The 15785-nt window shown below is 31.7% G+C and overlaps 1 protein-coding gene across 8 annotated transcripts in view; it reads right to left on the bottom strand.

Annotated features, from left to right (window-relative positions):
- Nucleotides 1-10897, bottom strand: part of LOC134685208 (serine/threonine-protein kinase BRSK2-like) — a 58516-nt gene extending 47619 nt beyond the window's left edge. For all 8 annotated transcript variants that reach the window (XM_063544710.1, XM_063544712.1, XM_063544709.1 and 5 more), the window contains exon 1: nucleotides 10492-10897. In XM_063544710.1, coding sequence (XP_063400780.1) covers nucleotides 10492-10582 — 91 coding nt within the window. In that variant the 5' untranslated portion in view covers nucleotides 10583-10897. The remainder of the gene's footprint in view (nucleotides 1-10491) is intronic.
- Nucleotides 10898-15785: the final 4888 nt, after the last annotated feature.

Here is a 15785-nt window from a genome sequence, read left to right as displayed (position 1 = left end):
GTAAATAAGCATTTGTTTCTGAATAGGTTGTTCTTGTTGCTTGTACAAATCGACAAGAACTAATCCAACCTTAATTTCATTTACTTTCAACTTTGAAACTTAAGTTTATTTGGAAACAATATTACCTTTCTTTAACTTTCCATTGTTTTCTCTATATCAGAGACATATAATTCAATTTATATGTCTTTGTCTATATTAATATAATAACAGATAAAATATGATTGCTGTCGTCTTTTGATAACCTGTTCAATATCATATCTTTCGAAATAAATTCTTTTCTACTTAATTAAAGAATTATAATCAATTAAAAAATATACTTTGTAAATACAAAATGTAGGTGTCCTTAATACAATCAAAGTTTATTAAAGACTCAAACCAAAGTTGTTTCATGATTATGCTAAATCTGGATTAATCTTTAAACTTTTTTAAAGTTATAGTCCCTGAGAATTTGCTTCTCTGCTAGATATACTACTTTTAATATTTTATAGATTAAGAATAAAATATTTTCTTCAAGAGAAGTCTTGTACTATTGTATAATGACAATTCTCTAAACTGACTAAATTTTAAAAATCTGATAAAATTTCTATGATTGGTAGAACCTTTGAATACAATGTCTACCATTTCAACCATGAACAATATTTTTGTTTTGTATTGGACTACTCAAGTGTAAAAATACAGAAATGGACAAATCAGTGGAAAAGTTTCAGTATACATGTTTCCATTGATATACTGCTTCCACAGAACATTTGGATGTTGAGTTGAAGTAAAGTCATGATTGTTGTCCTTATAAATCCAAAAAGAATGCTAACAGATGATTTTCTCCAGCTATGAAAAATCTGTCTAAAATAAAATGTTTTGATATTTCTAATTATCATTTCACAGCGGTTGTAAGTTTCTAGAATATCTTGCCATGTACACAGTTCCAAATTTAAAGAAACAAAAATTTGACATACATGTAATGAACAACTCTTGTATGTTGCTCTTGACAATTGTTTATATTAATTTCAGAAATTATTTCGCTATCAGAAATACTTAAATGCAACTTGTCAAATATAGTTCTATAGTTGTATTTAAAGAAAAACACTTGTTTGACAAAATGGAAAACACTTGTACTAACTTGCAGTATCCTTAGTGTTCTTAGTTATTTCAGAAATGGTTTCACTATCAAAAATGCTCATTTTATTTCTGTCTTGGTTCACCTCATCTGAATCCTATACATTCTGATATGATTCAATATATATAAACCAAACAACTTTTTTGTAGTATTTTGTGACTTCAACCCAGCTATTTGGTTAACTTAGTCACTCAGAAGAATTTCGCATTTGTCCCCAGATTTGGAAAAAAACAAAATTAATGTGATTTAAATAATCACATCTTTCAAAACAATATTGAATCAAAATTCAAAGTAATGGTTTAAAATAAACACATTTTAATTTTGTGTAGCATATTCTTGCATTAGATACTAACTCTATGCTATATATTTATATTATTCTGGCTGGTAATATGGAAATTGAAAAGTGAATAATTACCATCAATTCCGAAATTAAAATCACATGCATTCGGAAAAACTTTCCTGCATGTAGATAATACACAATTTGACTTTGACCAGACTAGATTTTTGTAACTTTATGCTTATAATGAGCAAAAATAAACAGTGACATTTTAATATTTAGGTATAATATTAAGAAAATGTCTCGTATTTGATTTGATATAATCATGGAATTATCATACTATATTTTACTTCCATGTACTATTCTTAGACAATTGAAAGCTATTTGCTAACTATTAATCAGTCTTTTGAATAAATTGCTTTTCCTACATTTTGCTGTTAGATTAACTGCTTCTACAATGGTGCTAAAATTTGAGAACCAATTGAAAAGTATATATATTATATGTTTATATTGGTACATCATGTGTTACTCCAAAAATAACCTCTTCTTTTTTTTTTTCTGCATCTGACGTAAAGACTGACTAAATAAAAGGTTTATATAAAGAGCTGTATAATAGATAGTTTCAAATCTTGAGAACTACTTCTATTTCCTAGATCATGTCTAGTATTTTAAATGAATCCGGCATCCACAATGCTTAAATCTTATTTATTTATTTACCAATATTTTACTTATTTTTTTTACAAGATCTAAATTAATGATAATCTTGTTTCTATAAATCAGCATATTTGAGTCCTCTATATTTCAGAATTCTGAATCAATATTTAACTCTAGGAAAAACAATGTGTAGCCATTGCATAAACTGTTGGGTTCTACCAATCTCACATTAAGAATAAAACAGACCCAATGAATGAATCCTTATAGCAGAAACTTGCCCATCTGTTGGCATTGCTTAAAAAACTTAAGATGTAAATTATTAGGCATAATTTTCTATCTTTAAAAGAGCATCCAAACTCCTTTCACTTTCATGATTGGAATAAGATATATGTATAATTTGACAGTGATTCCCATATAGTGAGGATAAGATATTCTCTTAAGTCTTATGTTATCACCTCTTTTTTTGTGTACTCAAAACAAAACAGAATTAGTACATATTATATTATATGCATTGGCAATGTACACTCTGAATTATGTAATCAATATATAAGCCATTACCTTGAATGAGTCTTTGTGAAATGCATCATGACATCCCCTAAACTCTTTATTCAATAGACAATCTAATGTTTACATAAAAACATATACATGTAAAAGCCTTTGTTTCCTTACTGCCGACAAAAACAAACAATTGGTTATAGCAGTTCATACTTATAATATTCATGTTGTTCTTGTCATAAGTAAACTGACCATGAAATTTAATATTAGTAAGAAGAGTTTTCACAAGCTATCAACTGTATTTAGAACAGTGCTCCATTCTTACTGTCACCATGTCTGTTAGAGCATTGGAGAATTATTTATCAGTAAAAAATAATTTAATTATTTACAGCAATTTGCTGTTCTGGAAAAATATTTCAGGCTTCTAAGAATTACTGTCCTGATTTAAACTGGACATATTTAAAAGAAGTATGTATTGGTATGCTTAAACTGCAATCACATTTGTATTGTACTAGATAACAATGTATTATTTTAGTGTCTTTAATACATGTATCTGTCTTGACTATTTCCCGACACTTGTTCAATATATTATCAATATGAGCAAATATGTTAATTGACTAAACTGTTGGTTCATCACAAAAACAATGTGCAACCATATATTAGCTATGCTTGTGTTGTTTTTAAATATAATAAAAAGTAGACATAATTTTCCCTGGGTGGAAGTATGTGTAGAAAAATCAGATAGACTTGTACTTAAATTCACTAGTCTGATTCTAATTTATTTTATTTGCAACAATCATCCACGTGCAATTCTATGCCTCAATAAATATCAATGTGCAATCAATAAATAGTTATGATTTAATTTTATGTAAGATATCAAATCTGTATTTTATTACAATGAAAGCAACTTACAGATTCTAAATCATGCATGTTGTTCTAGTTCCTATGTTTCCTGTATGAAACATGTCAACATTAATCAAATAGACTTGGGCAAAATCCCTATTCTATTTTAATTCTATAGTGATCCATGAGCACGTTTTATTTTCAATAAATATGGTTTATGTTCCCTGAATGGAAGGTTAACCAAATAAACATCATCAGTTGTGGGCAAAATCCCTATTCTGATTGTGATGTATTTATCAACTGTTAAAACATTACCACTGTTGGTCTACGCTCCCTGTATGAAACGTTTTCCAAATAAAACAATCAGAAATGGGCAGATTCCCTTTTCTGATTGAAATTTATTGAACCAATTAAGGTTCTAGTCACAATAGTGGTATACGCTCCCATACGGACGTTATCCACATTAAAATAATCAGATCTGGTCAAAATACCTATTCTGATTCAATAGTTATGTGTTTACACAGTCTCGTGTACCAGGTGTACACGTAACAGACTGCAAATTGTAAACAAGTGACAATAGTGGTATACGCTCCCATACGGACGTTTTCCACATGAAAAACAATCAGATCTGGTCAAAATACCTATTCTGATTTTAATATAGTGATGTGTTTACACAGTCTCGTGTACAGACTGCAGTAAACAATCGACTTTATCCAAACTTTACACTCGACCCGTTTCGTAGCATTGCTCTAATGCAGTGAAAAATCCGGTCAGCTGAGCGTGAAAAAAGAAATAAACATCCGTTTAAAAATATATCTTTTTTTAAAAACGTAGTACTCACGTAACATGTCCGATTTTGACAGATAAATTCTGCCTTTCCTCAGACCCGATTTAATGTTTGAAAATGGCGGCTAAACAAAGGTCATTTTCTATGTCGTCGTATTTCCAGACTCGTAAGCTGTAAAAATGACGAAAAACGTGCATATCAGAATCTTGGCAGAAGTGCTGTATTCTGATTCACATTAAATCAATCGTATACCGATATTCCGAAAACAAATAATGTCTTTTATAAAACATAAGGATTTTCAACAGTAAACTGTTAAGAATCCTTGCCGACGAGAAACATGCGTTCTCTCGAACGCAAAAATTAAAACTAAAGCTAGTGTATGTTACACAGGTGAACTATGACGTAGGTGAGTACATCTCATGGATGTAATTTTTAATCACCTAGTTAATTGCGATGAGAACATGTTGTGAAAGCAAACATATTCTATATAATATAAATGTAATTTCATGGTAAGTATATTTAACCAAATTCATATAAAATTTCAGGAACCCAATTTTCGGCTCTCCCTTGACACCATTTGCAAGTATGGTCTTGAGGAAACGATGATAGTCCGTCGGACGGGGACGATAAATGGCTGGCCCGTGTTAACAGAGAGCCACATCTCTTGCACGTTAAAGACACCCTTGTAGATTTCGAAAAAGAGTAGGCAGCATTCGCACCCGCAAAGTGGAAAGGGATTAATATAAGTTGCAAAACTTGTTTCCCAATCCACTATAAATAAATATGTTTAAATTAAATTAACAATATGTATATGTATAAGGTAAATATGAGACTTAAATAAAAATATTGTCTTGTCTTGTCTTGTCTTGTCTTGTCTACATAATGTACATAACTGTTTCACTAATTGTATAAAATGTTTGTAAATACTAAAACCAAAATGTAATAGAGTTGGAATAATTGATGAAAGTTACAGGAAAAACCCAGGACCAATCAATAAATTGGCCTTTAGGACACTTTTGTCATTTAATCATCGATGTATCTCTATGTTATTGGAAAATCATATTAATTCTCTCATGTTTTACTGTGTAGATTTGCTCAGGCATTAAATTATTGTTTGAATATTTAGAGTTTATATTCATGTATGTATTGAGACACTGTGATGTTAATCAAATATTCTATCCTTATATGAAGGCACACTTTTCACAGGCTTTTTAATGATATTAGTTCAATTAGAAGTGATTCTGAGGTCAAATGCACTCTATTATACATTAATATCTGTCTTACATCAAACAGAAGAAAGTTCATAATACATTGTCTCTTAATGACATACATGTACCGGTGTATGTCTTCAAATCAAATCTATATTAAGTTATATTTTTTGAGAAAATTAAGTTCAAGTACATGTACATGTACCATCTCAAAGGGTAATGCAGCTTTATAACTCATGAATCTTTCTTTTGAGTTCAAAAGATTTATTCCCATGATCTCATCCCCCTCCCTAATTTGCTCAAAGTAAGGGACAGGTGCACAACTTGTCTTATTGATTTTGGAATTCTGTCTAATCCATCTCAAGGCATTGTGGATTCATGGAAGACAATACAAGATGACAAACATGATCCTAATGGGTTGCTTCAGCTTCACTTGTATGTGTGAAGAAAGGCAACAGTAGTATAAGGCTGTTCTACAGTCATAAAATCGATTAAGTGAAAACAAATCCGGGTAATAAACCAAAACCGAGGGAAACACATCAACTATAAGAGGAAAACAACAGAAACACAGAACTCAGCTACAAAAACAAACGCCAATATACATAGAAACAGACTATTTGATAACAACTGCCTGACTTGTAAGACTGGAAACAGTTATACTCTATACTTAACATGTGATGATATTAATTTAATTCATCATCTAGCTAGGTGATTACAGATAGGTTATCTAACAGTACATAAACATATTAAGGCTAATTGATTTACCAAAAAATCTTACATATGTTCTTTATTAATCTGGCTACAGGAAGTCAAGATATTCATAACAATTAATCCTCACTTTTTTACAAAACAATTTGAAAGTTAACATCAATATCAAAAGTTTACCGAAACTCTAGGGAAAGGATTAACATGTGTATCTACAATGTTATAATTTTGTTCTTCTGCCAATTATTAAAATTAATTTAATCAAAAAACATGAAATTAAGATTACAAAAATTCTCATCAAAATAGATAAAGTTAAATATCTCCTTTTGACTACATGTACATGTATATACAGTTGTTGTTAGGTTGTTGTATCATCTATACATCGTGAATATCCTTTACAGCTTATTTCCTAATGCATGTAGTTTAAAGGTTTGGTTGGTTTCTAAAATGTCTGTATACATGTAATTGTTTGTCCAAGTATTTTAATTAACTTCAACAATTTCAATAAACAGATAGGTTGGGTTTCAGCTTGTATAATGTTATGGAATGCTTGAGCAAACAATTATACAAACAATACAGTCAAGCAAGCCAACCAAACCTTTAAACTATTTATACATTAGGGAAATAGCTGTAAATGTATGTAATTTGTTCTCACTGAAAATTCTGAATTCTTAATCAGGATTCATGCAAAATAAAAAAAAAACAAGTGAAACTGCGAGCTACTGCTCACTGATGATACCCCCGCCGCAAGTGGATAATATTAATAGTGTAAAAATATGAAAGTGTTCGGTAAACAGGAAGTTGTCAAGTGATCAATCTGAAAACCCATCATACCGTATAGCTGACTTATATAAATCATGAAACCAAATTTCAGAAATCCTTGTATTGTAGTTCCTGAGAAAAATGTGACGAAAATTTTCAACTTGGCTATCATGTGTAAAATCATACAAGTGTTCGGTAAACAGGAAGTTGACAAGTGATCAATCTGAAAACGCATCACACGGTATAGCTGACTTAGATAAACCATGAAACCAAATTTCAGAAATCCTTGTACTGCAGTTCCTGAGAAAAATGTGATGAAAAATTTTCAACTTGGCTATCATGTGTAAAATCATTCAAGTGTTCGGTAAACAGGAAGTTGTCAAGTGATCAATCTGAAAACGCATCACAGGGTATAGCTGACTTAGATAAACCCTGAAACCAAATTTCAGAAATCCTTGTATTGTAGTTCCTGAGAAAATTGTGACGAAAGTTTCATGGGACGGACGGACTGACGGACGGACTGACGGACGGACAGACAGAGGTAAAACAGTAAACCCCCCCCCCCTTTTTAAAGTGGGGGTATAAAAACATGTGGTGATGATGTGCATTTTGCAAAGAAACTCTCAACTATGAAATGCTGAACATAAGCAACACATGTATATGTATAAAATTGTTAATATTTGTGAAAGACCCTATCTTCTTCATGCAAATCCAGGATGCAAATGCAATTAGCTACCACAATAAAAAGTATTGTTCTGTAAGAGTTGTACACAGGATTATTATTGTGATTATTGGTAGATTTAAACAAGGACAGATAAATCTTGACCATTTTTTACATAGGTTGATGAAATGCACTGAAGCTAATGACATACTTATATGATATCAACATGATCAAGAACCTTACAGGTGGAAATTATCTCTGGTGTACATGTATGTCAGAAGTAATTTACAATTGAAACAATATGATGATTACAACCTAAAGTTACAATCAAAACACAAATTTTTAAGGGGTATTCATATACTAGTAAATATTCAATAAATTACCTTGTGTGTTTTCATTCTAAAGGTCATTCACGTAAATCAATAGATATAATGCAAGATTAATGATCTAACATCAATAACTACCTATTATCATAAGTGGTAATTACCATATTAACATACACATAAATTAAGTATAATTTTATTGTTTGTTATACTTTTCATACACAGATGATATTTTGTGTACATGTAGCACGAGTAGCATGGTCTAAACTTTTAATAAGACTGTGTGGGCATCATTTGATATAATTGACCTCATAATGATTGAAAACACCTTACAACATGATGTATAAGTCAAGATAACTTCAGGAACAGCTGATCGCTACTGTTTAGAGTGCCATGTGGTATAATGTAAACAAGGCAGCTTACTTCCTGGGGTTAATTTTGCTTTTCTGAATGGTCCTAACAAAGTTAACCTTGTCACTAAAAAATTTACAGGGATCACCCCATGCTATTTCAGGGTAGTGCTCCTCCACCCTAGAATTCAATACACCATCCTTGGATTTCAAGCACCTGTCTCATTAATGTTCTCAGCATAAATAATGTGATAATTTGAGATAATATTAGATATTAATAATTCTTATATCAGTATACGTATAAATTTAATATACCATGATTAAGTATAAATTCTTTTGTCATAAAATCAAAATCCTATTGTGGAAAGAATCTTGTGGAGAGAGAGAACAAAATTTGCTACGATAATTTGAAGATCTAACATTGTAGAGCTAAAGAGATGAATTAAAAAAATTGGTTGATTATATAGGGAATTACTGAAATGACTGAAGCATGACTGGAGATCTCCCTACGCCTTTATAATTAGGTTGAACAATTTCAAATAAATGACATATGAAATGTTCCCTCCAATGATCCCTGAATTATATTACAGATATACATGGATCTAAAAACTTATCGAACATTTGTCTTAAAAAAAATATCTTACTAGACTAGAAGAGATCCAACTGATTTGACAGTGTTGAATTAAGACGATTATTCTCTAACAATTAATACAATTAAGATTTTTGCAAAAGTTTGAGGCAGTCAGAATATCAAAGTATTACCAGATGTTTAAAGTATCTACACAAACTGACTCACGCTTTTTATGTCTTAAAATAATTATAAGATATCTGTTTTATGCACATGTGATAAAAAAGATTGTGCTATCAGTTGATTTCACTTTTTTCTGCCAAAAAAAATACCAATCAATTTAACTGTATACAACGGCTTTGTACTACATGTCATATCAACAATTTGATCTGACTGAAATCATTAAGTTAACTTTATGTAACAGTAAATTACAAATTTTACATGAAGGAAATAGGTAAAATTTTGGTTTGTCTTAGTGAATTGTTACATCTCTAGATCTAATACTGATCATCATTGTGATGGTTGATAATAGTTTTTCCTTTGTTCATTATATCAAATTATTACATCTATGTCATGTATGCTTTTCCAATATTCAGTGGATGTTTTTTATGTACATGTTTTGCGCCTTTTTAAAGTCCACTAACATAACTGATGACCATGGACAATTTGATGGGGCCAGTTACTTATCTGACAGCTTAGAAACTATAACAGTGCTTCCTAATGCAATGCATCATTTAGCATGTTTAGTCATGTTTTTTATTTAAATAACAACAAGCCTTTGATGCTTCTGACTTATTCACAACTTTTCGTGCCTTTTTGAATAGTATTCTTATTGAAATATTAATATACTTTCTTAGTGCTTAAATGTGCTAGATATTATTTGATATATCGTTATATATAATAGAGTATTTGTTAAAGCACAAGTCATTACGCTTCACCTTTTGTTTTATTTTGAAAAAAGACTGTGCATGGACTTTTGAAAAATTAACCAAAAGTCATACATAAATGCTTACCCATTACCTCATGTAGAGGAAACATTTGATGATTTGAGTGGAGCTAATTATTTTTTTTAGCAATAGATTTAACTAGTGGTTACAATTAATGTTGTGGCAATGCATGAAGATGATATCAGGAAAACTGCTTAAATTACAACTTGGTTTGGACTTTACGAACATATATATATATATGAATGCTGTTCGGTTTGTGCAATGCACCTGCAACATTTCAACATTTGATATATATTTTTTTAATACTACAAGCATGGGGTCATGCATATGAATTATTGTGTGAACCTTTGGTACATGTACAATGTACCATGTGTACCAATGTATGTTATTTCATTGATACTGGCAGAGACATAATACAACTTTATTATATACATGATATATATGTCTCTGATGTTCATAGTTTATAAAAATGTTTAAGGGTTATTTTCAACATGTCTTCAGTTTTTCTTTCTTTCATTTATTTTTTAACTTAAACCGCAGTTTTTAATGAGTATTCTGTTAGGTGGAACAAATATACGTTAACACTACAACCAAAGCAACTTGAAGCTATTTTCTTATTTTTTGTTTCATCATACATGTCATAAGAAAAGAGATTGTTTAGTGTTTAAAAAAATAAAAGCAGAGTAATACAAAAATAACCTGTCCATTAAATCAGTGATGTAGACCATAATGTTTCATACCTATTGGGTGCAAACATATATAGCATTGGCACACAGATTATTGGAAAATGTGGATACCTGTTTGGCCCTTTCCAAGTGTTTTCTCCAGCTTATATGGTCCAACATACTGCTCGTCTCTGTGAAGTGACATCCGCGTGGACCTTGACATTGTATCATAAAACGTTTATAAGAAAACTTAATAAAATGCCACATAAATTTCCCAAGTAGAACCACTGTCATTAACATATAACAGATCAATACAATTCACCGGAATACATTTTCCAATTTCCACCCAAAACCATGTGTTGATAACGCGTAAATCCAATATGTTTTTTGCGTCTATTTGAATATTTTAGATTATTGGTAGACATTGCATTAATTTCTATAAATTAAACACTTTCCAGACTAAATTTAGCATCCTTTTTTAACCAGTCTCTGATTCATCATAACATCTTCAGCATCCGAAACAGTAGCGCCTTCTGTTGCTAAAACAATGCAAGGGAGATCAATCGAAAAGATTTCCCGCGGTTTCGTTTTATTTATAAATATGATTTTTTGACGGCTCTGATTGAAATATCTCAATTGAAGCCGGCAAAACGGGATATTTCTTTAAAAATTGTTATTTTATCAACGAAAGCAATATGATGCTTTTGTTATATTTTCCGTTCTTTGTAAAGAGTGAAATTAAATATTTGCGGTAATTAATACAACGGTGCTTTGTCAACATATACATGTACATGATATACGAATAAACAAATAATGATATACCGGTAGAAAAAATAAGAAAACAATTAGCAATATTTGAGTTTATCAGTTGTTCTACCCAGAGGCGGGTTAAAGGGAGAAAAAGGAGGGGGTAGCTAGAGGTTGTGCTGGATTTTCATATGACTTAAGGCATAATCTTTTCTGTTTCCTTATTCTTCATTGGCGACTCGGGGAGGTAAAGGGGAGGGTTGAGATGTCACAAAACATCTTTAACGGCTGACGCCGCCGCATTTTAGCGCCTGTACTAAGTCAGGCGCCTCCGTGGCCTATGTTATTCTTGTATGTTGTTTTTATCTGCTCTTTGATCTAGTTCAATATTCCCTATTCCCTATTTCCATTCTCAATTTTATTTTTATGTTAGATAAATTACTTTTTTTTGGTGGTCCTTCAATTTCTCCAGTTGACAGTAAATAAGGCAGCAACCATTTGATTTTATGGGGGGGGGGGGGGGGGGCTATGGGTTTTTTTGGAAAAAAAAGTTTGTTTCCAGTTTTTGGAGAGAAAAAAAATTGTTTTTGATTCTGAGAAAAAAAATATGTTTGTTTCACCCTCAGCTGCCACTATATGTAATGCTAAAATTGAAAGAAAAAAATTGTTTTCGACTTGTTGCGAAAAAAATAGATTGTTTTTCGCCACAGGCAAAAAAAAAATTTGTCCAGAAAAAAAAACCATAGCCCCTCCCCCCCCCCCCCCCCCCCCCCCCCAGAAGAACAAATGGTTGTTGCCTAACGACATATTTACTCTGTCTTATCTTATGAAACACACGTTTTCGTATCTTTCAATAAAAACACTTTGAAGAAACTGATTTCATATCTATTTGCTGCAACTTGTCTAAACATCAACCCAACAATGTTAGATCTGAGTTTATCAGTTGTTCTACCCAGAGACGGGTTCAAGGGAGTAAAAAGGGGGGTAGCTAGAGGTTGTGCTGGATTTTCATATGACTTAAGGCATAATCTTTTCTGTTTCCTTATTCTTCATTGGCGAGAGGTAAAGGGGAGAGTTGAGATGTCACAAAACATCTTTAACGGCTGACGACTCCGCATTTTAGCGCCTGTACTAAGTCAGGCGCCTCTGGCCTATGTTATTCTTGTATGTTGTTTTTATCTGCATTCGCAATTTTTTTTATCTTCCCTCGCCGGGATTCAAACCTATGCTACTAATATATCGTAACACCAAATCGCCTGCACTGTAGCCGTCCTGCTAGACCACACGACTACCTGGGCTTCACTATAATAAAGCTTCGGTGGCCGTGTGTTACCTTTCTTCGTCAGTTTTAATCTAGAGTCGTACTACAGTACATGATATATAAGGCATGGAGATGTTATTGTTATAGATCAGCTAAATTATCTATAGTAAAGGATCCTACAAATTAATGTAAGATACAGTCACAGAAAATAATTATATTTATAATTACGTCTGAGTCAGTGACAACTCAACAACAGATTTATCCATCGGATCACCAGCAATAATGATGATACATGACTGTGTACATAATGTATATATACAACTCGTCTAGACATCAACCCAACAATGTTAGATCTATGGAACGCAAATGTTTTGTTCTTCCCTCGCCGGGATTCACGAACCTATGCTATACTGAGATATCGTTACACCAAATCGCGTGCAATGTAGCCGTCCCGCTAGACCACACGACCACCTGGGCTTCACTATACAAAGCTTTCGGTGGCCATGTGTTACCTTTCCTCGTCATATAAAGTTTTCTTCTGTAATGATTAATGTGAAAGTTTGATATAATAATACAATAACTGGGAATGTGAATAGATGATTTATAAAAAAGAAGATGTGGTATGATTGCCAATGAGACAACTGTCCACACGAGACCAAAACTGACACAGACATTAACTATAGCCTGGTCACACCGTACGCTGTTTTTTTTTCAGTCTTTGAACAAATCTTTTGAAACTATACTTCAGCAATATATTTTTCGACGGTTTGCAGATATTCCTGTGGGGACTTACTGTTTAAACAACATTTTAAATTCAAAAGTCCACAAAATACAATTACTAGTATACAAAAGCAAAAATTGGGATTCGGAAACAAGACTTATTACACACCTTCAATAGCAAACTTGTTCTTGCATGTATTGTAATGTACAGTGTATGGAAAACTCAGAAAAGATCCGTCAAAATATGATGATAGAACTATTGAATAACGTATATTGTTAACTTAGTGACATTTTGCTCAAAATAATAAAAAAAAAAATCTTTAATTATACTGTGGAAAATAACCAAACTAAACTCAGGTTATACAAATAAGATATAGACACCAACTCTTGTCCTATTGAGTAGTCTAGATTTTGGATGTTTCAGTTTCACACGGGATTTTATATACAAACGAGCAGAGTATTGCTTTCCTATTGTTTAACTGTTTAACTGTTATGCTGTTATGGGGCAATTTAATTCTTTGTTATCTGTTATTTTGAAAATATATTTGCTGTTAGCTGTTATTGGGCTTTTAGTTTTTTTTTGTTATCTGTTATTGTGATAATGTATTTGCTGTTAACTGTTTTTGAAAATTGGAATGTTAGCAAATTTTTTTTGACAGTCAATATTCGGTATAAATTGAAGATCATTGGACATTGTGGTCTACCACTACTAATATGTTTGTCCCGTATTCAGAGAAGGATTCCATTAACATATGCAGTAACCCATCACAGAAGTGAGGTCCAGGACAATTCAAGTATAATGTTCCTTGTTTCCCGTACGAACATATTAAATTAAAACAATTCTTAATATGACAAAAAGGAAAACATATGGCCAGCAATATCTGACAAGGATCTCAATTAAGGACTAGGTCCTAACAACCAGTTAACCTTTTATATAATAGGTACACAGACTCAGCTCTGTGATTCTTTTCAAAGCAGAACCAAATGCATTGTACAATGAAATTTCCAACGATGTACTTGGGTCCGAAGCTGCACATTAACTCATTACAAACAAAGATTTATTTTGTTATAAGCCATTGTTTCCCTACTAAACTATATATTCTACTTACTAGTACAGATCAGTACACTTGGTACAATAAAAAAAATCAAATTGTTCAAATTAGGCCTTTGAAAATAGTGGAATTTTGAGTGTCAAAAATTGTTCAATTGAGTTATTTATGAAAACTAGAAAATACCACCTTTTTCTAATGAATAAAATCCCTTAACTCAAAAACATAAAATCTGAAATTAATAAGAATCGACAGGGAGTTTACAACAATAGATATAAACATTTTAGCAAAGTTTCCACGAGAACTGCTGAAAACATTTTTGTGTTAATGTCTGAAAACAGGAAAATCCCCCCTTTTTAATTGATAAAACCTGTTAACTCGGAAACTTAAAATCTAAAATTTATGAATAAAACAAAACCTAAAAGGGAGCTTACGTCAATAGATATAAACAATTTCCCAAAGTTTAATGCAAATTGGTTAAAGAGTTTTTGAGTTGTCCGACATGTTGACAACAGACGGACAACAGCATACCATAATACGATACATAAATCAATACTAAAAAACATAGTCATAGAAAATGGAATGCATTACAAAGGATTATATCCGTAATAAGAAATACTGATTTGTCAAACACCGAATTATTTTAAATCACATTTACTGTTATCTGTTTTTGTCCATTTTAATTCCTTGTTATCTGTTATGAGCCAAATCAATTTGGTGTTTTGCTGTTATTGGGACCCCCCTTGCCCCCCCCCCCCCCCCTCAGTGATATGTTTTGTATTGTTTTGTTAGTGTTTACTTTTGTAATAATTTGTTGCTGTTTTGGTGTTTTTATATTTTTATATTTTTGTTTTTGTTTTTGTTTTGTATCTTTTAAAAAAGAACAGAGAGAGAACAAAGAGAATATGCACTCATCCATATTTGTTTCAAGATGTGTATACGACCTTTTGGAAGCTTGATTGTAATTTGTGAGACAACTTATGAAGTAGAGGATACCAACTTTCGGTAACTGGTTGTCTTCGATAATAACCAAAACCCAAATATAAAAACAGGACTAAAGTAAAACGTAAAAATAATGATGTGCTATCCCGTTTGGATATAAAGTAACCTAAACTTCCAAACCATTTTATTTTCTCTCTATGTAAGAATTTAAAAGTCAAGTCAGTAAAGGTTTTAACTAATTTATGGGAAATAAATCCTTGACTAAATAATCTACCAATAATACAAAGAATACGAAACTGAAACCCATACCGTCACTACATATACATGGGCTATAAAGATACGTTAAGTTCTGCTCTCAAATTCCAAGTGTCGTGTTCTGTATAGAATACACACACATGACAACAAGAATTTTGAACACCATTGCTAAGAAATAGTTTGTATTGTTTTCATGTAGGTGATCAAGGCAATTGAGCAGTTGGAAGGACTAAAAGACTGTCAGCAAATAAAATACTCTTGTAAGGTTCTTATGTGTATGTGTTCTTGTAATGTATCAAATTCATACGTACAATAATGAATATAACTTTAACAACAATCACAAACCACCTTTTTTGACGATTAATACCTTTGAATTTTGACATATAGTTGGAACCCGCCACCTTCCATTAATAAAATTGAGAATGGAAATGGGGAATGTGTCAAAGAGACAA

This window comes from Mytilus trossulus, chromosome 9 (genome assembly GCF_036588685.1).
Source record: "Mytilus trossulus isolate FHL-02 chromosome 9, PNRI_Mtr1.1.1.hap1, whole genome shotgun sequence".
Lineage (NCBI taxonomy): Eukaryota > Metazoa > Mollusca > Bivalvia > Mytilida > Mytilidae > Mytilus > Mytilus trossulus.
Note: the sequence above shows the minus strand (reverse complement) of the source record. Positions and strands in the feature narration are given on the sequence as shown.